Source organism: Arvicanthis niloticus, chromosome 10, assembly GCF_011762505.2.
Source record: "Arvicanthis niloticus isolate mArvNil1 chromosome 10, mArvNil1.pat.X, whole genome shotgun sequence".
Classification (NCBI taxonomy): Eukaryota; Metazoa; Chordata; class Mammalia; order Rodentia; family Muridae; genus Arvicanthis; species Arvicanthis niloticus.
The window spans coordinates 38,004,427-38,029,641 of NC_047667.1; the positions used below are offsets into that span (position 1 = coordinate 38,004,427).

General features: G+C 39.0%; 1 protein-coding gene across 1 annotated transcript in view; it reads right to left on the reverse strand.

Annotated features, from left to right (window-relative positions):
- Positions 1–25,215, reverse strand: part of Hmcn1 (hemicentin 1) — a 417,178-nt gene that overhangs the window by 128,267 nt on the left and 263,696 nt on the right. The window contains exons 37-47 of the mRNA XM_034513608.2: positions 22,301–22,402; positions 21,312–21,488; positions 20,159–20,310; positions 18,730–18,853; positions 15,770–15,945; positions 13,325–13,421; positions 9,490–9,612; positions 8,432–8,593; positions 6,267–6,548; positions 3,350–3,517; positions 734–847 (exon numbers count right to left, since the gene is read on the reverse strand). Coding sequence (XP_034369499.1) covers positions 734–847; positions 3,350–3,517; positions 6,267–6,548; positions 8,432–8,593; positions 9,490–9,612; positions 13,325–13,421; positions 15,770–15,945; positions 18,730–18,853; positions 20,159–20,310; positions 21,312–21,488; positions 22,301–22,402 — 1,677 coding nt within the window. The remainder of the gene's footprint in view (positions 1–733; positions 848–3,349; positions 3,518–6,266; positions 6,549–8,431; positions 8,594–9,489; positions 9,613–13,324; positions 13,422–15,769; positions 15,946–18,729; positions 18,854–20,158; positions 20,311–21,311; positions 21,489–22,300; positions 22,403–25,215) is intronic.

A 25,215-nucleotide genomic window follows, 5' to 3' on the forward strand; every position in this document is an offset into this window, starting at 1 on the left:
TAATTTAAATAATAAATATGGATAAAACGTGTGATGGTTACATCTAATTGTTAATTTGACTCTGTCTCTCATCCTGTGGAATGAATTTTGGTGAAGAACTGTAGACTAAGCTGGTCTGCGGACATGGCTGTGGAGGACTGTATTGATTACAGTAATTGAGGTGGGAGGATCCACCCTCTCTGGATGGTACTAGTCCCTGGGTTTGGTTCCTGGACAATATGTAAGAAGGTGAAAATCTCTCTAACAGAGACTCTTTCTGTAAGAGAGTTTGTGCACATAGGCATTCAGTCTCTTTCTGCTCTTGGCTGTGCAGGCAAATAATTTCAAGTTTCTGTTACCTTGACTTCCCCATAGTGATGGGCTGTGACTGCCTATGGTGGCTTAAAACACATTCTTTCTCCTCCAGCTTACTTTGGGTTACTTTATCACAGAGACATAAATTAAGACGGAATGTGTCCACAAACAAGTGAGTAAGGTCTCTCAATTTAAGTAAGATACACAGAGTCTTAGACCAGTTCTCAGCAGGTCTGAACTGGCACAAGGCAGTTTGGCGGTTGAAGTGGACTCACTTCCTCCAAATAACTGTAATGCTGAAACCTTGCCAAGAATCATAGTCAGGGGGCCAAAGACCACATAGGTATAAATTCCAGCTGTGAATACATTTTAACTCTGTGTCCAGAATGCATTGTGGCCAACTGTATTTCCCCCTAGACACTGCAAAGTGCGCAAGTACCTAATACTGAAAGTCCAAACACTTTCCTGTCTTCACCAGCTGCATTCCTTACAATACAAGTATACTGGCCAGCATCTTCTGGTCTGGTCTGCATCAACCGCAGCATCCTGCCTCCTAGAAAAAGCAAAGCACCGGATGACTTAAAGATAAATACAGTTTATTGCTGACATCAAGTAAGAAATGGAGTTTTGCTGAGAAGGGGGAGGTTCTGCTGTTAAGTGTGAAGCAATAGAGTTTTAAGGCAGGGATGGTAGTACTATCAGGTATGGGAAAGGGCAGATGAAGTCGGATAAAGTTTGCTCAGGTTTTTTGTGCCCTTGAAGTTATATACTAAGAAATACAGTGTTTGCTGAAGGTGAAGGAAGGAGTTGCATGCATAAAACAGGGTCGCGATCTGATTGGCGCATTCACAAGTGGGTGTTGACGGGATGCTCAGGAAAAGATGGTGAGATAAAATACAAGTGTCAGCAACAGGGCTGTATAGGGTAACATCCACTTAAGCAGGGGCTAAGACATGAGATGGACCGACTACTGCTTGTCAGGTCAGCTTCTTGGAAATTCCCTAGTCATTAATGATAGGGTTACAGTGGTCACCCCAGGCACGGGCGCTATGGTGCCTTTCTTGGCTTCTTTTCATATTTTGATTTTCTGTTTTGCTCAAAGAGGAAATGCACACAGACAGAGATGTGCTAAAAGATGGAAATTGGCAGAAAATTTTCTTTAAGGACAAAGATGGAGGAGTCAGTAAATCAGGCAAAGCAAAGCCTTTTGAAAAGCTATAGCTATAGTGGAAGCCGAGGACGCCCAGGGAAAAATCTCAGGGAAAAAGAGCCACCACGCAGATTTATCAATACATTTTTAGGCAGGCATATTCTTTCCTAGCACCTTGAATTTGTATTAAAAATACTAATGTATACACATAAAATTCTCACTTCAATATTCACCTGGATCTTGTTGAAGAGCTACCATCTGCTTTCGGTTTCTATAGTGACAAGCTGGCACTGTGCTCAGCTAACCAGCAGCTTCTCTGGTCTCAATTTACCAGAGGGTCACTTTAACAATATTTTATTTGAAAGAAACAAAACAAAACAACAACAAAAAACCCGCTGATTTCCTGAACTGAATTTTGTTTTCCCCAGCAGAACAGAGGTAAACAACATAACAGAGTTGGTTTTTTTGTTTTGTTTTTTAACACTTCGAGAATTCTGAAAGGATTCACCCACCCATTGTCAGCTCAGTTTAGGGAGTTTGCAATAGGGTTCCAGTTGAGGGACGATAAAGTGATACAACTTTTATGAGTTATTACTGGGTCCACAATCATCTTTCTTTTCTCTTTGCTCCCTGATCCTCTCATGTAATCTCTCAAAAACCTGAAATGAGTATGATAGCAATTTATATTTAAGTGAAGGCATTTCTCATTTCTATGGTATTTTATGGCAGTTATCTGTTCTTGACAGACAATTCTACGACACGGATAGGGTGGTCACCAGGGTCCTGCTTGCAGACAAGCCTCAGGAGGATTTGTCTTAATGGAACAGAAGTCTGTAGCAGAGCAGCAGTGAGCAGGTCAGAGGCCAGTCATCTGCTTCTCATTTATCCATCACACAAAACACATCCAGATTGTAAAGCCGAACAGGTCCTTTGGCAGTCACAAGGTGAAATACTTTTAATGTGCTTTGCTCAGGGATCTCCAGCTGCTGGTCAACCAAAACAAATCTAAGTAGAACCAAAGACCACTCCTGTAAATGTGGAAGGAGCCAGCCAACAGTACTCTGGCATGCTGTTTTTATTTCTGTGATCTTTGATGCTATCACATTTAATAAATTCAAACTTTACAGAACTGAAACTATTTTTGTTAAGAAATGAAGATAATTTTGAGAAAAGACGTCAACGTGCTCCGGCTCTTGGTAGCCAGACTACAATAAAATCTTTGCCACTACTCTCCTCTCTAGAGGGCCACAGAGATAGAGTCCTATGAAAGGAAAAGCTCACAGGACACAGGAAGGATTCAGGATGTTTCCCAGGCTACAGATTGAGTATCAGATACTTTAGCAAGCACAGTGTTAATAGCTTAATGTGATATAAACTCACTTCAGTTTAATAAAAGCCCCACAACACGGATGCTGCTAAGGTTAACCAAGTTGAATAACTGTCAAAAGCTAAAGAACAATTGTCCTTTTAGTTTATGTGGTAGCCATTATCAAAATAGGCCAACGTAGATTCCTGTGACACGCCTCAAAAGCCCTCTCTCCGAGTTTACATTGACCCATGCAGGATAAGATAGACAGGTTTTCCTACAAAATTATCAGAAGCTGAACTAGAGATAAGGTCTCAGCACACAGGGAACTCTTACTAAAACTGTCTAAGTACCATTCAGACTAGTCACACATCTGCTGACAGTACAAGGGGGATGCTATACATTACTAATAAGGTGATAGCCACTTCTTTTTAACACAGCTTTCTGTGTTTTAAATATGCTGTGTAAAATGACGAGGAGTCCTAATAAGTACCTAGATCAGAAGGAAAAATGAAACATAAACAGTAAAAATGAAAAATGGAAGAGAAACGACATTCACATGAAGGTAACCAGATGGTCAGGCTATTCATTGAGAATACCTGAGAGAATCTTCACAGAACTGCCAAGGCTGACGGGCCAGCCATCCTTAAGCCAGGTTATGGAAGGCAGGGGGATGCCAGAGGCTTCACAGGTCAGGGATACAGAACTCTTTTCCACCACACTGACATTTTCAGGGATTCCATGGTTCCCTATGATGCTTGGAGGAGCTGTAAGACAAAACCAAAGTGACTAGAAATAAAAAATAAGGTAGTTGATACATAGAAAACACTTATCCTCAACAGCTTATATCTATCAGGAACCATTCATTTTCAGGTTAATAGTAATCAAAATAAGGAATCATAACAAGGTTAAGTCTGAAGATAAAAATGTATGTCACTGCTTTCCAATTTTAATCAATTTCAGCAATGGTGAGCTAGTTTCTAAGTTTGTCGTATTTTCTGACAGATTTACAATTTAGATTCACAACCTTTTTATAGTCAGGATTCAGAATGGAAATCAATGGGTTGTGGCATCTCTGGGATGAACTGGAGATCTGAGAGTGGAGAGGCTCCTAGGAGTCTCTGGGGGTGGGCTTCTGAGACTTCTAGCAATGGGGGATATGGGGCCTGAAGTAACCACCTCAGATAAGACTTCAAATGGAGAAATGGAGACACCAACCTATCCACAAAAGCTTCGACCCAAAATTTATCCTGCCTACAAGATGTGCAGGGATAAAGATGCAGCAGAGATTGAAGGAATGGCCAACGAATGACGGTCTCAACTTGAGAACAATCCCATGTATGAGAGCCAACTCCTGACATTATGCTTTGCTTGCAGACAGGAGACTATCATAAGGGTCTTCTGAGAGGCTTCATTCAGCAGCGGATGGAAATAGATGCATAAACCCACACCCAAACATTAAGCAGAGCTTAGGAAGTCACATGGGAGAGTAGGGGGAGGGGGTAAACTGAGGGAACTAGAGGGGTCAAGGACATCACAAGACCTACAGAGTCAACTGACCTGGACCTGTGGGCACTCACAGAGACTAAAACATCAACCATGCATGGGCTGGAAGTAGGCCCCCTACACATTTATAGCAGGTGTACAGGCAGCTTGGTCTCTGACTCTGTTGCCTGCCTTTAGATTCTCTTCCCCTAGCCTTATCTGGCCTTTGAGAGAGAATGAGTTTAGTCCTGCTGAGACTAGATGTCCCAGGGTGGGTTGGTACCTATGGGGGGGCTTCCCATTCTTTGAGAGGAAGCAAAAGGAGTAATGGGGGTAGGGGGTTTTCAGGGTGGGCCTGGGAGGAGAGGAGGGAGGGGGCTGCAATGTAAAGTGAAGAGGTGAATAAATAAATTAATGAAAAAATAGTTATAATCTTAATAATTAAAACAATTTATCAAAAATATAACATTAATTTTCTTTCTTTTTGTTATGTTCCCTTCATCTTTGGCATACATGTTGTGCACAAACATAACACTAAGCTTTATTCATCTCCTTTTGGTGTGTTATGAGAAAATCTGGTTTTGTAAATAATGTTGGTCTGGAATTCTCAGTGGAGTTAGGTTGCATTTGAACTCATAACCCTCCAAACACAGCCTCGAAAGTTCTGGAATTATAAATATTCACCAGTAGACATAGCTTTATTCATTCATTTATTTATGGGATTCAAGCTATAAAATCTGTTCCTATAAAATTTCCCATTTTGTCTATAGATTTTAAATTTATATATCAAATTGTATGCATATGAATAGTTGACCTTGAAGATGCAAATATTTAGCCTCTTCCTGATCCAAATTTGTCATGTACTCATTAGAATCTTAAATCTGATTTTAATATACACAACTCATCCCCACGGGACTGAGCCAATGGACTCACAGATGGGGGAGATAACTCCAGGCCCTATGCCTTATTAAGGAGCTATTGGTGGTTAGGAGCTGCTGGAGAAGAGAGAATCACCCTTCTTGGAGGATATGACCACTAGAAGTTTTCTAATGCTTCGTGGTTCCATACCATGCACATATACCAGCACTATTTGGATTTATTAATTTATGAAGAAGAAAAAGAAGGAGGAGGAGGTGAAGGAGAAGGAGGAGGAGGAGGAGGAAGACAAGGAAGAGGAGAGGGAGGACTTGCAAACAGGAGCATGTTGTCCTCTGAGAAGCTTTACCCAGAAGCTGGCTCAGACAATTACAGACACCCACAGCCTAACATGGATGGAGCTTGGGGATTCTTATGGAAGAATAGGAGGAAGGGTTGCAGGCCCTGAAGGGAATAGGAACTCCACAGAAATTCCAACAAAGTCAACTAACCTGGCTCTGAGTCTGTACCACTAACCAAAGACATATACTTAGACCTCCCTGCATATATGTAGCAGATATGCAGCTTGGTCCTCATGTGTGTCTCGAACAAGTGGAATGGGAGCTATCTCAAAAGCTGTTGACTGCATGTGGGATATGTTCTTCTGGCTGGGCTGCCTTGTTGGTCTGAGTGGGAGAGGAAGCTTCTAGCCTTGCAGAGACTTGAAGTGCCAGCGTCGGGGGATACCCATTGGGAGCATCTGCTCAGAGGAGACGGGGAGTGGGGATGGGGGAAAGAATGTGGGACGGGTGACCAGGAGGAGGGCAGTGAGTGGGATGTAAAGTGAACAAGTAAAAAAATAAAATTTAATTAAAAGAACATTTAAAAAGAAGGAGGAGGAGAAGGAGAAGTAAGAAGGAAGAAGGATGATGATAATAATAAACTAATAATAAATTGGGATGAAAGGTATTGGGGGAGATATGGGTAGATTTGTAGGGGACATGGAGGATGGGATGTTTAAATGATTATACTTCACTGTATACATGCATGAAGTTCTCAAAGAACATAAAAAATCCATGGGATATTAACATAAGACTTTCAGTTCAGAGGTCTATGCTCCCAGGATACTTGATTGTCCCATCCTGTGACCCATCTGGTGCTTCCCTTTCTACTCACCATGAACACTTAAGTCGTATCTTTTGTCAGTCATTCCTGCTGCATTCACAGCAACACACACATAACGTCCTGTGTCGGACACATGGACGTTCTTCAGCTGAAGGATTCTGCCTTCATCCAGTATTTCCACTCCTTTGCCCTTTGTCAAGTGGCGGCCATCTTTCATCCAGGTCACGGTTGGCTGAGGAATACCCTGCACCTCACATTCCAAGGAAATACTTTTCCCTCGGATGACAGTAATCTCAGGGCGGTGGCCGCCACTGTTGGCTATTGATGGCCGGACTTTGGGGAAAGAAGAGATAATGAGAAACAATACAGGAAATGTTTGCTTCAATTCCAACAGGACTTTTCACTTTGAACTTCTGATCCTCTTGCTTTCACATCTAAAAAACCGGGACAATGGGAATGTGCCACCTCACCCTGGTTATGTGGTAGGGGGATGAAAGCCAAGGCCTTGTGCAGGCTGGAGAAGCACTACCAGACAAGCTACATACTCAGTTCCAAGTTAAATGCAGTGCAATGTCAATATATTAACTACTAAAAATGAATCAAAACAACAGACTGCATGATGATGTAATAAATTCTGAGCACATTGTGAAGTAGAATTCTTTACTGTTTCTAAGTGGGTTAATACCTAAAAAAAAAAAAAAAAAAACAAAAAAAAACAAAAAACAGCTATTGACTCAGGAGGAAGAGAACACTGTTTTTTTTTTTAATGATATAGCAACTGAATTTGTCATTTATAACTCTGAATCACAAAAGTGTTCCTAGTACTACAATAAATGTGGTAGCTTCCGGCTTCTTAACTTGTTTTACTAGGGATTCCTTTTCACCTAGTAAAGTTCTATGTGACTCTAGATACATAAAACAGGTATACAAACCAAACACTTGCTGATAATAAATCATAAATAAACTTATTTTAAAATAACTCTTTAGTATGTATATCATTTATATGGCCAAAGACAAAGGCCATATGCATACTAATGAGCTGGACATGCATTTTTTTTACATAATTCAACCCTTTAATGTTTAAAGAGAGGCTCCGTGGGGGGTGGGCTCTCCTGATTTAAAGCAAAAATATTAACACCCTTTCCCTTTCTTATGTTCAGTGTGGATTTGATGTCACGGATGCAGCAACCATCTTAATACCACGAAAGAAGGGCTAGAAATGGCTAGGCTTGCCACGGAGCCTCTGTCCTGCTAGAAATGCATAGATGACCATCTCCAGAGACCAACTGTCAGCTTCAGGTGTCTCCTTGTGGGAGGAAGGAAACTGCCAGTTTATGTCACTGACACTCACCCATTCTTGTTTCTAACTGATAATGTCTAAGAACTAGAAAATAAATCTCTGCCAACTCGCACTCATATGTGTGTGGAAAAACAATGGGCCTGTCAGTAAACTTGTGTTCTAGGGACAGTTATCCCACACATAAGCCACATGACCTTGAGCAACCATGAAAATGTGTCTAAGTTTGAATTCCCACATGTGCAAGCTAAAAGCAGCAGCTCCTCCTTATGTAGAGACGCACATAAAGATTAAGTGACATAATGCATGGGTTCAAGCACTCTAAAATGTTGGATAGGTTATAGTCGACATATCCCTTTCAAATAAAATATTTTCTATATTTTAACTATAATCTCAGGCTGAGGCTGTAGCTTAGTTGGTGGGTAGTACTTGTGTAGCGTACATGTGTGCTAGCACATGCCTGTAGTCCCAGCGTTCAGGAGACGGAGGCAGGAGGATAAAAAGCTAGAAGTCATTCAACTATATACCAAGTTTGAGACAAGATTTTGGGTTACATGAGAACTTATCAAAACAAAGCAATAACAACGATGAAACAAAAACACCACCGCCAGCAACAAATATTGTAAAGCGCAATCCCGTCTCTTCCCTTCCTATATATTCCTCCCACTCAGTATAGTGTGACCACTTTGATGTGTCTGTTACGGGTGGGATGACGGGGATGAACAGCTGGATTGATGGAAAAACAATGGCCCAAAGGAAGTGACTGTCCTCTGCTTATGTCAGCATGATTTATGCCACATTCGAGGGATAGCTGTACAGTGGTGAATGACTCTTAGAGCTCTAAAGAGAGATGGAAAAGGGAAGATAAAAATCTTTAGAAGAAATCTGTACCCAGAGGTTGAGGAGGTCGAACACTTACTATACACTTGCAGGTTATACTCTTTCTTTGCAACCCCAGCCACATTGGACGCCACACATGTGTAGAGTCCTGCATCTGCTTTCTCAGCAATTGAAATTTGTAACCGTCTGCCACCAGATAAAATGTGAACACGTCCTGCAGAGTCAGCCAACACTAGAGAACCTGCAATAAAGCCCAAATGGAAGAATCCGAGGCAAAAATGTGCAGTTTTATAAGCATGCCCAGATAGGAACTTATTTAGTTAGTTACTAGTTTAAGTACCTAAAAGGTAGACAACTCTGGGATAAATATTTTCTAATGAAAATCTACTCAACTGCAGACTTTAATCCCAACATATGTTTTAAAACTGCCATAAATGTTAACTTTAGAAAATAATTTAAGGACATTTGTGAAGAAAACAATAATTCCTTGAATGGTAGATTCTTGATGATTAGAGATGTTCTGTAATACATTTGATTAAAAAGCAAGAACACAATGTAGAAAACTGATTTGTCTGGTGAACAATCTGAAAATGATCTTCATTGAGATAATATTGAAATATTACATGTTGGAAGTTATTACAAAGCAATTTGCTATCTAGCATTTAGTATGCAAACATCTGGAAAGGTTTCTGTTGTTAATTTTTTTGTTTTCTCTCTTCCTCTCTTTCTTTCTTTCTTTTTCTCTATCTTTCTTTCTCTCTCTCTTTCTCTCTCTCTCTTTCTCTCTTTCTCTCTCTTTCTTTCTTTCTTTCTTTCTTTCTTTCTTCTTATTTATATTTTATGTACCTTGGTGTTTTGCCTACATGTATACTGATGTGAGGATGTCGGATCCCTTGGAACTTTCATTACAGACAGTTGTGAGCTGCCATATGGGTGCTGGGAATTGAACCTAGGCCCTCTGGAAGAGCAGCTAGTGCTCTTAACCTCTGAACCATTGCTCCAACCCCTCATTTTTTTCCCATTTGTTTGTTTCTTTAACAAATTGACATGTTAGCTAAACAATCTATCTATCTATCTATCTATCTATCTATCTATCTATCTATCTATCATTTAAGACTTTTAGGTATACAAACTGACCTTTCTTCTTCCAAGTAAGATTTGGGGGTGGAATTCCACTTGATTCACATAGGAGAGTGATGAGATTCCCTTCAACAGCTGTAAGTTGCACAAGCTCTTCAGAGCCATAAATACTAGGTGGTACTGAAAGAAAAAAAAAGAAAAAATATATTGCTTCTACATTTTTTGTGTCATGTAGTTTCCCTGAATCTATACATAGTAGAAAGGGCTTCTATCCAAACAATGTAAGAGAAAAGCAAATAACACAGAATGTCACCTCTAAAGAACACAATCAATTTCTAATAACAAAACTTCCCACTGTCATAGAAATTCTATAACTGAAGTACTCAGAATAGCTTAGTTTATTATAGATATTTAAACACTGGTGTGAAAATGTTGATAGTTACCAAGACTGAAGTTGACCTAGACACTGATGCCCAACAAGCTTTGACATCTTAGATGCTAAATATAACTAGAGAACAGTAGGCATAAAGAACAGAGAAAAGGATTTCACCAAAAAGTAGAGTTCTAGATTGCATGCCATGTTCTTCATTGATCTGAAGCACTCCAAATCAGTTTTGAGCATTAAGCTTCTCTCAAAGGGGTTTCAGTCTAAAGACTGGCCAATCTTTCCCATCCCCCAAAACACTGCAGTATTACACGGAAAATACTCATTCTTCTAGGCTACTGGGAGTTGAGTGGTTATAGAACCCATTTCATGACCCACTGAAGTTTCAGTCCTTACTCAACTTCCACTGGGCAAACAATTGTATTCTTCTGATGTTCATGAATGCCAATTCATATTTCATTCATTTATTTTTACCACATCTGTGAATCTGCCATTCATGTATTCATTAATAGGCCACTAAACTTGTTTCTGTTCTTCCTCTTCATACCAAGACCTTCCATCATTCTTTAGCAAGACAGTATCCACATGAATAGAAAACTAGTCTAAATACCTACTGATTCAGTCCTTTTGTATGTTCTTCCTTTTCTCTATCAGAAACCACACAATGGTCTTTATGTCATATAGAATATTCCTCCTGTAAGTTCATAAATTCAGTCATGGTTTGATGATTTCCATGTTCTTGCTTTCTTCCTCAAATGATTCCAGTTCTCAAGTCACCATTTTAACTGAATTGAGTTCTTTTTTTTTTCTTTGCCTCTTGAATTTCTCCATGTTCAGTTGTCTTCTTTTGTTTAGTGACCTCTTTGCATCTTAGGTTTCATAATCAACAATTTCACCCTCTCTTTTTGCCAATATTCTCAATTGCCTGACTTTTCACTCTCCTTTGGCAATACCTTCCCTCTAGATGGATTCTACAGTGTTTATTGCCATCAGGTATCCAACAGTGCAATGAGTTACACAACAGAAAATGGCACAACCACTGATAGACACTCTTCTAAACTCATAATCCCTACTTTCACCTCTATCCTTATCCACTCCCATGGCTTTCATGGATATACGTAGTTACAAACCCAATGAAGACTCTCTCTGAAATCTAGATCATACAGAAAACTGATTGTAACATCATATGTCACATATGATGCCCGAGAAGCACTACCAACCTCGATCTGTCCAGAACTGAGCTCAGCAGCTCTTCTTCCTCCCCAAGAGAGACACTACCATTCAGAAGCTGAACACAGACATGTAGGCTCGGCTCATCTAGATTCAGTTTCTTAACCACATCTAGAGTATAGTTGCTTTAAAAAAAACCCATGTATATGAGCATCCCAGTTCTTCTTTAAAACTCTTTAATATGCTCTCTGACACTTAGAATCAAATACAACGATTGAAGAACGTTTGCCAGTCCACCCTTTCTGCCTTTCTACCACATATTCCCTTTCTTTCTTCTGTCCATGGTGAGCGATGCTGAGTTCACAGATTCAGCCTATTCTTCAGGCCTAGTATTGCCGTCATCTTATTCATACATAGTTAATGCCTGCTCATGGTTATGGTCTCAATTATATGACACATAGCCCGTTATGTCTTTCTGTCTAACACAAAATAGCTCTTACGCTTAAATTAACTTTCTAACCTGAAAATTTCCTCTTTCTTATTAGTCACTACACATGGAAACAGAGAAAGCATGCATATTTTCACGTGACCTTATCACTGATATCTCAAACGTCTCCCAAATCATTCGTTATTATATTTATTGAATTCTGATTTCCACTGTTAGACTCTTTCCTTCAGAGGAATTAGCATATATATTAGTAAAGGACATCTTACAGTCTATGTCTAGTGATTTCACTGCAGTATATCACATCATCCGTTAATCTAGTCATCCATCTTATTCACTGTCTATTTTATTTTTCTGGGAACATTGCTGTCCTTAGTTTTCATACTATCGTTTTTAGTAGATTTTCCTCCTGCATGTTTGACTGCTCAGTTTCCCACTGAGGTCCCCCTTTTCTGTCCCCATGTCCATATAGTACTCTTGGAAGACTGTATAGCAGTCTTCCATACACATTTCTTTAAGGACTCTCAGCCTCTCTCTACATAGAGCACTGTCTCTAACTTTGTTTACTTTGCCGACTGTGTGGGAGATGACTTCACAGTGTGGGTCCATATATACCTCCAAAGCCTCCTGTTTCTACCTCACTTGTTCTGTTAATTGATTTCACTGGGCACTTCTCCTGCACGCATGTTATTTTTGTTCACGTTTACCTCCACCTCTCTCCTCCCCTCCCCTTTATTTCCTTTCCCCCATCGCCTTCTGCGTCTCTTCCACTAACAGGTTTTCTGTTTGTTTTGGTTTTAGATTCCACATCTGAGAGAAAGTGTGTGGCACAGGCTTCCTTTCTTTCACTTTCTTGGTGATCCTGAGTCCTAGTTTCCCACCTGTAGCCACACTCTCGCCCTTTATAACTTTTAGCTCAGTGCCTTGTCCGAATTGGGAGACATGGGAATAGTTCTCTCATTTGAAGGCAATGAAAAAGAAAATGGTCAAACGAAGAGGCAGAAGAGATGGGAAGAGCTAGGAACAGAAACTGATGATGCATAATTCATATGCACTCAATATAAACTTGCTATATGGCAAGCTGCACCTTTATACACAGTTCTTTTATAGAGTGAGCAGTAGCTTTTATTATAATTTACTGCAGTAATATTGAAGTGATCATTATTTTTAACAACTTATCTCCACATGCATGTATGCCTTTAAAATTAAATTGTCCATCAAAATTAAGAGGAAATTTCTCCTACATATCTGTTTATTTCAACATGTCGTTTTCTAAGTGACTCAAATGTAAAACCCATTTCATCATTTCAGGAAGTGAAAATTTTAAACTAGTAACTAAAAATGAGACTTTATGCCACAAAGAGAGATGCAAAATGATACTTCAAATAACGGTAAAATGTTGAGAATGGGAACATTTTAAAACAACTAGTAGATAGTCATAGCCCAGGCATTATCTTAGCAGCACATGTTAAAAAGTTTCAAGTGATAATAGCTTCTTCTTTAGCATGGCAATCTCCTCTGATGATTTACAGGGAATGAATGCAATTTACATATGTAACACGGCTTCTTAATTCACTCTCACTTGACAAACCAACACCACTAGTGTCTAGAAAAAGCCCAACAGTAGAAGCCTTGCCTGTAAACGCTAACAGGTATGTTAGGCCGGAGAGAGGAACCATATCACAAAGAAGTCAAAATGACTACCAGGTTTAGGCTCAGGGCCTCTGTCCATCTGTCCTGAGGTTTGGATCAGTTCGTTGAGTTGATACTCAGGAAACAGATCATTTCCATATAAGCATTGCAATGGAGAAATACATCTTAAAACCTGAAGCAGTAAGGAAAAGCAAATCCCAGGCTCCCTGCTGGGTTTGACAAGCGCTCATGATACTCACCCCAGATGTTAACATTGTAGTTTTTCTCTGTCTTTCCAGCAACATTTGTTGCTTCACAGGTGTAACGACCAGTGTCTCCTGCCTGAGCATCTTCAATCTCAAATACAAAAATCAAAGTCATGCTTAGAAACCAGCCATCCTCCCCAAATCATATCGCCCATCAAAATTAAGAGGAAATGTTCTCTCCATATCTCTTTATTTAAAAATACCATTTTCTAAGTGACTCAAATGTAAAATTCATTTCATTATTTCAGAAAGTGAAATTTTTAGAAAAATAATTAAAAATGAGACTTTATGCCACGTTATCATTTTTTATTGCACCTCCATTCTTCTCTCTTAGAATTAGGCTGTTTATTCCTTGCCATTATAAATTGAAAGTGTGTAACTTAAAAATTGTTGGAAGGCTCTCAGCCAAGAGATTGTGTTCAGTCCAGAAGAGACTTTGGACTTGGATTTTGAGCAATGTGGGAATTTAAGATTGGCCTACTCTTGAAGCTGGATTAAATAAAATTTGCACTAAAAAATAGATATGAAAATTTGAGGTCAAGCTCCTTTTCTGAAAATGTTTTCACTAGCTCCCAGGGACTGTGTGGGAGGGGCCATTATGTTATGGTGTATCGATGTCTCTGGATAAAGCAGTCCACTGTGAGGATGCCCTTGAGGGTCAGACCTGGCCCCAGCTGCCTCCACTTCTCTCAGATTCTTCACAATCTCTGGTATGCAATCCAGTGCCATCTACTATCCCCTCTCTGTTATAATTGGCTGACATGTTTTAAAATGATATGTCCAAATAAATACATTTTTTTCTTTTTTCCTTTGGTTGTTCTGTCAAGTTACCTGTCCACAGCAAACCAAAGGAAACCGACACACTGTAGTGCTCACAGAAAGTTTTTAGAACGGGAAGTTGGTGCATTGGAGAGCAGGGATGAACATTTCATGAAGGGCCTAGTGTACTCTTAGCAAAAGAAAGAAACACAAAATCCCATCATTTAACTTAGTCTTATGTGTGAGAAAAATGCTGAGCATATTCTTAAGATAGCATTCACTAACCAGTTAGGGTTGGGTTCTGTAGAATGTCTATTGTATGGGTTTTCTCTCTACTCCTGCCAATGGGACTTGTATATCCCAGGTGATCTGGCATGGGTTCATGGAAGACATTAGTGGATCTAAGGATTTATTCCCCATTACCTAAAGAAAAGAACATCTACACCCACTGAAATTTATGTTCATAGAAATGCTTCCCTCTGTCATTCAGCCACATCTAAGCTTTGAGATTTTGCCAGGTGCTTTCTAGAGCACTAGACTCACCCTCTGAGCATGAGTAGTACCTGTGTTTTTTGATTATGTAGCTCAGCTGCCTCATCCATCTTTCTTTAGTTAGTGAGTCTGGTCTGACCTTTCCTTTCTGTATCACCATTTCCTTTATCACAGCGACATGATTCCCAGGATCTTCCCATCCCTTTTCTTTAGCACGTACGCTGTCCTATTCACCTGGTCTTCCTTGGGAAACCTTTTTAGCCTGCTGCCTTCCCCACATACAGGCACTCACGATCATCCTAACTGTTCTTGGTTGTCAGTAACAATCCTCCTCAATAAGAAAGTTATATGTAGCTAGTAACATGGGTTTCAAAGTTATACTCTCTGTGTTCCACTTCAATGTATGCTTCTTAGCAAGAGGACATATTGCTCGTCCATACCTTCATTGTCTCAGTTGTGCTATTAGCAGAAATTTACAAATACACATTGGGGTTATGGACATCCAAACCTTTTGATTTCTTTAGCCTAATTCCTCAGCCTTCTTCCAATGCCAGTTCAATTGGATGAACTTTCTGTCAACATTCTCTCAAACATTCACTTTGTGAAGTTCCCATCTCCTAAGACCTAAAAAACTTACTTGCTTTCTTTAATCAGAAACTCTGTTCCTCTTTGAGCTATAAAACTAGTTTGTCTCCCAACATTCTTCCATGCAAGCAAAGCCTCACCTTTCGCTATTCCTCTCCAAATACTCAGTACCTCCCACTTGGTCATCAATCCAAGTTTACAGCAGTTCTGCACATCTGGGATGAAGTGACTGTAACTTTGTATGGTTTTATGTAAGATTACAAGATGCTGAAGATATGAAATTTGTCCTAATTTTTGCAGCCTTATCCAGAGCACCTAAAGTAGGCTGTTGCTGATTGGTTGACTGAGTATACATAAGGAAATTCTCAAAGTACTTTTATAACATTTGTCTGTTTTTTAAATGGCTTCTGGCTAAAGTATGGATGGATGACTAAATATTTAAATTCTTTTAATCATAAAATGTAAAACTACCACCAGCGCCATTAAAGAGAGTTTTTTTTGAATCTTATTAGACACTAGAACATTTATAAACAATCAGCATGTTTAACAGATGTCACACTGAAACAATGAGCTTGGCAACTGGAACTGAATCTACAGCCTTACCTTAAGCACACTTCCATTTTCAGAGATGCTGAGACCTGGTCTCTTCAGCAGAGGGCGGCCATCCTTTAACCACATCAGAGTAGGTGGGGGAACAGCATCACTTTGACAAAATAACTCCACAGTTTGGCTAATGAGGACAGAGACATTCTGTTCTTCTCCCATAATATTGGGTGGAGCTAAATGAAAGATGAACATTTCTTCTGGATAAACCAGGCCAGCACACTATTCATTAACGATCAAGTTATAAGATACACACAGAAGAACTCTGTTGTTTTTAAGATAATAGAGAATACTTATTCTTGTATATACTACGTACTTCATTTCATTCAGAAGCAGTGTTAAATTACTGATTAATACATTCATGTGGACCAAAGATTCTACTCACTAATTGTTTTTAATTTAAAGAGCTTTTGCAATTCAAAGTTCTCATCCGTTACATCTAAGAACTGCACAGAACTACATAGTACTTCTTGGGGCTTTCAAAATAGCAAATCACCCATGAAATATTTTGAAAACAACAATGAATTTAAAAAATATGATTTCAGTCTTTATCTGTGTCTTTTGCACAAAAAATTTTCATATTTATTTGAGGCAACGTCTTTCAGAGGATGAGGAAGACGCTGTGGAGGTTGTCTCTCATGCCATCACTTCAGAGTGTGCAAATGTAAAATAGGTGACTGGTAAAGATTTTCATAAAATGCTATTGCTGGTAGCGGCGCTGAGCTTCTACTGACATGGGGTTTAGAGTTCTCGGCTGTACCAACTTTCTATGGCATGAAAGACTGTCGGGAAACTGACAAAACAGAGAAGAGGCTACACCAGCATCAGCAACCAGCTGTAGGACATAGTCACAGTTGCATAAATTGAGGAGGTCTGTTTAACCTTTAACAGGATTAGAATTAGAATCCCTGGGCCTTTGGACTTGTCAGATGCTGAAATGCCTTATGATAGAAACTTAAAAGAGTGCCCTTCCCTCAAGTGTGTTGAAAATAAACTGTGTTTTGTCCCCAGGTGGTTTGGTGTGGCTGTGAAAGAAAGTAGGCTCCTCAGGCCATTGAGGACTCATTCAGGCCTGTATGCATCTACATTCAGAAAAGACAAATGATGGATGAAATAGGGACCTGCTATGTAAAGGCCCCTCTGAAAACAGCACTGCGGAGATGCTCCTTGGCCAGTTCTCACTAATTTCCTCAACCACCAGGAAATATGTTTATAGTTATTTCTGTTGTGGTGATTGTTTGGGTTTGATTTTGTGGTCATGGGAAAAACTAGTCTGTATTCACTTGGGTCCCAAAGGGCCTTCCAAATGCTTTGATAGACATAACATTATGGTAATAAAAATATTATTACAGTCTCTGGGCTGCTGTTTCAGGCTCAATAACCCAGCATGTGATGAAGTGATGATCAATGTCCAAGACCGACAAGCAACACTGTGTGTCTGTAGCCACCAGGGTTCTCTGATGCAGAGGGAAAGGGTTATGAAACAAAAGAGACATCTGTGTGCTGTCCCTGGGTCCATGGCTTGAGCAAACCAGGACTAAGTGGACCGTAAAGATGAAAATACCCTACAGAGTGCATGGAGCAGGCTGGGGGAGTGTCTGTGACACTGTCACTGATCTGTGACATTGCTGCTCACAGAAGTGCACACAAGGCATCCACTAAGTAGCGAGCTTAAGCCAACTTCTGAGGACCAGAACACAGTGTGATTGATTTTGATAGGTGACATGTCAGGGTAAAGATGTATGGATAGTCTCTTCAAAATCAAGACTACTATAAAGTGGTAAAATCGGCAATTTAATAGCACTGTAAGGTATATATAAACAAGATATATTCATAAGGCTTGGCCAAGGAATGTCTAAGTTGAATGGCCAATTCTACAGCTTGATCAAATTTTGAATTAAGTTTGGCCTTGTTGGATAAAAAATTATCACAACCGTGTGTGTATGGTTGTCTTAAGTTATTCATAGAATTTATAAAGGGCATGCTTTCTTTATGACTGTTTTATACATCAAGGTATACCAAGATATAGACTGACAAATATCATCTATGAATTGAGGTCACTGAAGCCCAACTTTGTTTTGGGAGCTTATTCTGAGATGGAATTAAATACTACTCCCTCTAGACCAACTAGCTGCATTGTGAGTAGGGGAATACCATGAATTTTATCTGAATTGATATCTAGTTTAACTTATAATTCTTAAACAGGCCTCAACTCAAGGATACTGGGATGATCGAAAAATGTGTCTCTCGTAAGTATAGTTAAAGGCGTGGCTTTGAGTAGAATATGTAAAGAACCTTTCCAACAAACATTCACAATAGTTAAATTATGTACAGCTGCTAGCTGTAGTCTTGTTCTTCAGAATGCTTTATAAAACACCTACACCAATGTACACATTCTAATTAAAATTTTATTTTTGTAGGTGTGCCCCATGTGTGTTGTTATATGTGCATTGCTATATGTGTCTGGGGTATATGTTTATGAGCACTGAAGCAGAATGTGAGGTGTCTCTATCACTCTTTGCTTCTTCCCTGGAGACAAGGTCTCTCACAGACTGGATACGTTCTGATTGGCTAGCCTAGCTGACCAATGAGCTCCTGGAGACAGCTACCTCTTTCAGCCCCCAACACTTAGGTTCTAGGCACGTAAGACCATGCCCAGCTTTTTCCATGGGTATCAGAGAGTTAAGTTCAACTTCTCCTGTTTGAACAAGTGCTCTTACGCCCTGATACATCATCTCCCCAGCTCCAATAACCTTGGAACTTAAAAAGGTTAAAATAGATCAAACTCAAACATAAAACAGAAATACAATTTGATTTGAACCAGTTTAGCTAACTCAAACATAAAGCAGAAGTAGAAGGTGATTTGAATCAGTTTAGCTAAATCATCAATTTGTCTGTTTCTCCTTGTCAACAATCCCCCTTAACATCTATTTCAGCACACAGAGAGCTATTTGTCTCACCGTATACTCTGAGGTCAATGTCCCTTTGTTTCTCCCCAGCAGCATTCACTGCCACACAGGTGTACCTTCCTGTGTCACTCATTTGAGCACTGGTCAGTGCCAAGATGCGACCCCCAGAGAGAACCTATCAATAAAAGCAAAGCTAATTAACCAATATGAGAACAGTAGGTGTTTTAATCATTTCTATAAATATTCATAGAGAGAAAGACAACACATACCAAAGAGAACAGGAAATAAAAGGAGTTAATTATTCAAAGCTTTCTTGTATCAAATAGGAAAGTATTACAATAGTATTAACCAAAAAAATTAGCCACACTTATTATCCTGCAGATCCAGCAAATTCTTTTAATACTGACATGAACTTTGTGTTTTTTACAATCATCAATTCTGAATAACTGAATGTCAGAATCCCATATTCTGTGTTGGGCAAAATAAGGTAAACTTTATGTTTGACACAAGCACTTACTAGACATATTTTGAGTTCAGTTTCAGACCACTGCAATAAGACAAAGATTGCAGTAAAAAAATGTTATAGAGAATTGTAGTTCCCCAATGTGTGTCAAGGTGCTGCTTAATACTACACTGCAGTCTATGACGTGTGCAATAGCAGTAAGTCTAATGCAAAGTGTGTGTGTGTATATATATATACATATATATGTATATATATATGCATATCAGTTAAATGCCATTTTACTGCTTAAAAACATCAGTGGCCATCTCAACTGTTGGACAGGAGCTGGCAGACTTACTTAATGCACAGTTGGCACAAAGCTTCAATTTGTAAAACAACAATAACAACAACAACAATCTTTGTAGATACAGTATCTACAAAGGAAAATAACATGCAAGCACAATAAAACAAGGAATGAACATGCACATGCTTCTGTGTTTCCAACGCGGAGTCAAGGCCACTTCTGCATTTTTAACTCAGAGTCAACGCACTGCCTTTAAATTTTTCTGAGACTCGGATTTCATTTTTCATAATGTCTCCATTATAATGTGCCCCCTTCGTTCTTTGATGTTTTTATGGGCACATGTACGCTTTATGTGCCCCACAGATTCGTTATTTCCAGACATTTAAACAAAATCCTACCACAAATTTCCTGTGCTTTTTGTTGATGACTATTCCTTGTGCCCGGAGTAGAAGCAGGAATGAGCAAGGAAATAAACAGCTCTCTGTAGCAAACGGGTTAAACCCAACACCCACATGTGTGGGACAGCAACCCTTAGATATGGTGCTTTTAATGTGTGTCTACAGCAGGCATTTGTGGGTACATGTGCACATACTCCTTTGAAAATAACATTTGCTAACTCTTCCTCTTAAATCTTTTCAACATCTTCATGAATTTTGAGTATCCTGTGTTGAGCATGTTGGGAGAGAGAGAGAGAGAGAGAGAGAGAGAGAGAGAGAGAGAGAGAGAGAAGATACCTGTATTCCATTAGAGAAGCTAGAGACTGGGCTCCCATCTTTCAACCAGGTCAGACTTGGGGCAGGGATGCCCCTGGCTTCACATTCTAACCTTGCTAGATTATTCACCACCACCTCCACCATGGAACTGCTACCTGAGATCGAAGGAGGCACTGAAAAAAGGGAAAACAACAATAATGTGTGTTGTCACCACAGGAAAATGAAAACCATATGTCATTTCCATAATACCTTTTACAAGGTAATTTTTCTTTCCTGGTAATTTTGACTAAGAGTTTCATGTCTTATCCGAGATCAAATCACAGTAAACCCTTTGAGGTACATAGAGCCAGTATCAGTGTCTCAGCTTGGCAGAGGAGGATAAGAAAGAGTTGCTAGTTATTGTAAGAGGTCAGTTTTTGGTGTCATAGTACATTTAAATTTTAGATTATTCTTGTTGTGTGTATGTGTGTGTGCATGTACTTGTGTATGTGCATGCACCTGTGAAGGTCAAAGGACAATTTGGGGAAGTTTTTTCTCTCCTTCTATCTTGTTGGGTCAGGGTCTCTTGTTTCTGTCAGGCTGTGTACTCTGTGCTTGAGCTTCAGAGAGATCCTACTGCCAGCATTCACCTTGGCATAGGAGTACTGGGATAACAAGTGGGTGCTAGGAAATCAGGCATTTCCACTCAAATTCAGAGAGTGCTTAGACATGTTGAGCTATCTCACTGGCCCTGAGTGAATTATTGATTCCAGAAGCAGAGGGTGGGGGGAGGAGGGAGAGGGACAGGGATACAGGGAAAGGGAGAGATTGATTGTGTTTATACACATACAGCTCTCCATTGCATATGCTGCCATATTCTAAGGTCTCTTAAAATCCTTTCTTTAATACCCATGAGTGTTAGAGTTGCTTTGACAAAGATGGTATTGTTATTAGCTGACAAAACCATCACTAGTTATTTCAACAAGTAATCTAAAGTAATCATCAGCATGTGAAAACTGGGCATTTTAGTAGATGTCAGGAATAGGAAAGTCTACCAGTTTTAGAGCACCATTCTTTATGGAAAAATGTCAACAGCATAGTTCTGTTGACTACTCACATTATAATTTGATAAGAGCATATGGCCGTTATCCACGTGACCTTAATCTAGTATGAACCTGAGAGATGTAGCACTTACCATGAACTTGTAGGTTGTAAAACAGTTCTGTAACTCCAGCAGAGTTGATGGCTACGCATTTGTAGATGCCAGCATCTGAGATCTGAGCACTTCCGATCTCAAGGATTTGCCCTCTCTTCAAGAAGGCTGCACTTGTGGAGCCTGAGAGTGGATGGTTGTCTTTGTACCATGTGATAACTGAAAAGAGAAGGTGAGAAGTAAAAAGTTTCCTTTCAAAATTCAATCAACTAAGTTGAATTTGAAGTAAATATATTAAGATGTATCTAACTAAAAAGTGCCTTATTCTTACACTTGTTGTTTGAGTTAAATTGGCCTAGGTATCTCTGGAGGGTTGGATTTTAAGAGATGATAATTCTAAGAAAACTATTGAGTCCAACCAATGAGTTCTGAATTTGAACCAATAAAAGGTATTGTTTGTATTGTTTCTAATACACCGATAGTATTTGCAGGTAAATTTTTTTTAGCCTATCTCATTTACTTTATTGTGCATTTCCTAGAAAATTGTTGACAGGCCAAGTCAAAACCATCTGCCATGCACAATATTGGATTCCATGATTTTACACATTGCTATCAGCTCACAAGAATAGCCTATGAGTAACAGAGTGGTGCATAACAAACTGACAGGGACACTAGAAAGACTGAAATTTAGGAGCAGCTTGGCTCATCCAACACCACTAATATTCTCTTAAAAATATACAAATACGTTTCAAAGTACACAGACATACATTGCAATGGTAAGTTTTGTGATCACAAGAGAGACAGGATGATAAGTCATTTGCATATTTGTGCATTAAGTAGAACAACTCTTTCATGCAAGTAAGAGCTATTAAGAATTCAAAAATATGTACTCCCCAATGATACCATCACTTGAAATGTACCCTATCACTTTTATTTGTTACAAACTGGTTGACATATTGTACCCATACCAATTTTGCCACTCTCAGAAACACTAGATGTTCACCAATTGAAGAGAGGCAACGTAAACATACCAGGAACAGGATTGCCTGTGGCTTTACACTCCAGATGAATGGGGCTATTCACCACCACACTCTCATTTAGCATCTTCCCGGCATCATCCAGACTGGGGGGTTCTGCAAGACCCAAGCATACAAGGAGGTCACACAAACATAATATTTAAACTGAAATTGTTTTCTCAGTGGAAATGATACATTTCTCACTTCCTCAGACAGTTGTTATTTGAAACAAAAGTAAAGCATACTATTAAAGAAAATTGAAAACCAGATAAAAAAATTTATAGATTTTTCTGGGTCACCTATTTGTCTGTGATCAGACAGGAAAATGCTTTGGGTTATAGATTACTAGTGTAGTGAAAGAATGTTGAGCAGATCAAAGAGTTTGCTGTGAGGTTATGTCTCCTAGGAACACCAGAAGCCACATCTTTAAAGTGTCACCAAGGTGTCTGCTTAACCATGAGCTGAACAAGAACACCAAACAGACATGGCTGTGTGAACAAGGGAAAGCCCACGAGGCCTCAACTATACACAAAGAACCACAGGCAGCTAAGAAATGCCGAGAGAGAGATGGAGAAATATTCATCTCCAGGGGAAAGAGCATGGAGTGGTTATCCTGTACCCAATGGTCAGCCCTGAAAACCATGTATATGAATAATATCATACAGACTGCGAAGGTTATATTAGAAATACCTTTGTATATACATATACACACATGCACATAGCAACAATTAATACAAATATAGGATATGAGCATGAATGATAACAAGGAGGTGTGCATGGGAGGATTTCCAGGGAAGGAATGAAGGATACAATTATAGCCCCCAAATAAAAGAAAAAGAAATAAAGTTGAAAGTACAGTTTTTAAGTTCAGTTCACTGACAGAACTAAGAATAACTTTTGACATTAGACAATTTCCCCATTTGAACATTTCCAGTGAAAGAATGAATGTGCCTGAAAATACCCAGCGTTGTTCTGGACATGACTACCCCAATACATTTTCTAAAAATTAGAACAATTTTTGAGTGCCAATTAAACGGTTTTTCTTTTTTATATAAATCAAAAATGATAAAAAATGTCTTCCAACTTTAAACAATCACAATTAGTGCTGTTGTTATTTTATATTCATGGAAAACAGGAATTTACAAAAAGAGTACCAACTTAGAACATCAGTATCATATTCCATAATAATGCAATGGTACAATGGGACAGGGAGAGTACAGGACAAGCTCTTCTTACTCATAAATGAAACAGATATAAGTTAGCATTCAGAGTTTGCAGAAATAATGCAGTTTACAGATTAGAATACAATATCGGAGATAAAGTACAAAATGTCGAGATTGCAATTTAAATTATTTAAGTTTTTTAATTAATTAAAAATGTGTTCGTTTTATTTTTGTTTTTTTTTTTTTAAGAAAGGGTATCTCTGTGTGTCCCTGGCTGTTGTGGAATGCTCTCTGTATCAGGGTGGCCTCAAACTCAGAGATCTGCCTGTCTCTGCATTCCAAGGCTGGGATTAGAGGTGTCACCATACTTGATTTTAGTGACATTTTTATTTTAAAAATTTTTAAAAATATCTATTTTGCTTTTCTATTTATCCCAGGTGAATGCAACACACAAACACACACACACCCCACAGGCAGTTCTCTCTCTCTTTCTCTCTCTCTCTCTCTCTCTCTCTCTCTCTCTCCCCACAGACCTCTCTCTCTCTGTCTCTCTGTCTCTCTGTCTCTCTCTCTCTCTCTCTCTCTCGCACGCACGCACGCACACACACACACACACACACACACCCGATAGACAGTTCTCAGAAAGCATTGACATGAAAAGCTGGTTGGAGTTATGCCCAGACAACAACTGGACATTATTATATGACAGATTAGTATATAAAACAAAATAATTAAGTATGACAAAGCAACTTGCTTCATATTCATCAAAATGTTATAAAACATCACGAATAATCCTTCATGATTACAATGTCTTATGGATTAAACAAATGCGCAATTTGTAAAAAAAAAAAACCACAGAAATCAACTGTAATGTGAAAGAAAAATAAATTTATAAAGGATTGAAAAAAAATCAAATTATGGGGGGGCTGGAGAGATGGCTCAGCAGTTAAGAGCACTGACTGCTCGTCCAGAGGTCCTGAGTTCAATTCCCAGCAAACACAGGATGGCTCACACCCATCTGTAATGGGATCCCATGCCCTCTTCTGGTGTGTCTGAAGAGAGCAATGGTATACTCACATATATAAAATAAATAAATCTTTAAAAAAATCTAAATTACCCATGCAGGTTTATATAATTGTGTACATAGTGAAAGCTCCCTAAGAATATATATTCTCTGCAAGCATCACTAGTATATTCAGCCACACAATAGTGGTCAGTAGTGTACATTTAGTGGAGTTACAATGAGAGGAACAGGGATTAATACCAAAACATTAAACTATGTACATGAGATAAAACCCCATTGAAGATAAAATTAAGACAAAAGAATATGTTTAGAAAATAAAAATAATCAGAAAGACTGATTTTGGAGACTGTGGCTGTCACCATAGCAGGGCACAATACAAGCAAACCCTTGCGCCCTAATTAATGTATTTCAAAGCATACATTACAATCGAAATAAATATTCTAAGCTTTCAATTCAAAACCTAGGAAGTGGCTAATCCAATCAACTAAGAAGCTAGGCAAAAAGCCTCTTAGTCTATTGTAATTAATTTATCATAATAAAGCAAAAAGCTAAGACTGTCACCAAAGAAAACAAGCAAAAATTGAGAGTCAATAAGATTTAAATTTATTACATGTTTATAATAAAGTCTTCTTTGGAGGGAAACCCCTTTGTGAGGCAGACATCTGTTTCTCTGGAGATTTAAACTCACTCTAGAAGCCCTTCTTCTTCACTCCCACAATTCCATTTGCAGACAGGTAGTTTAA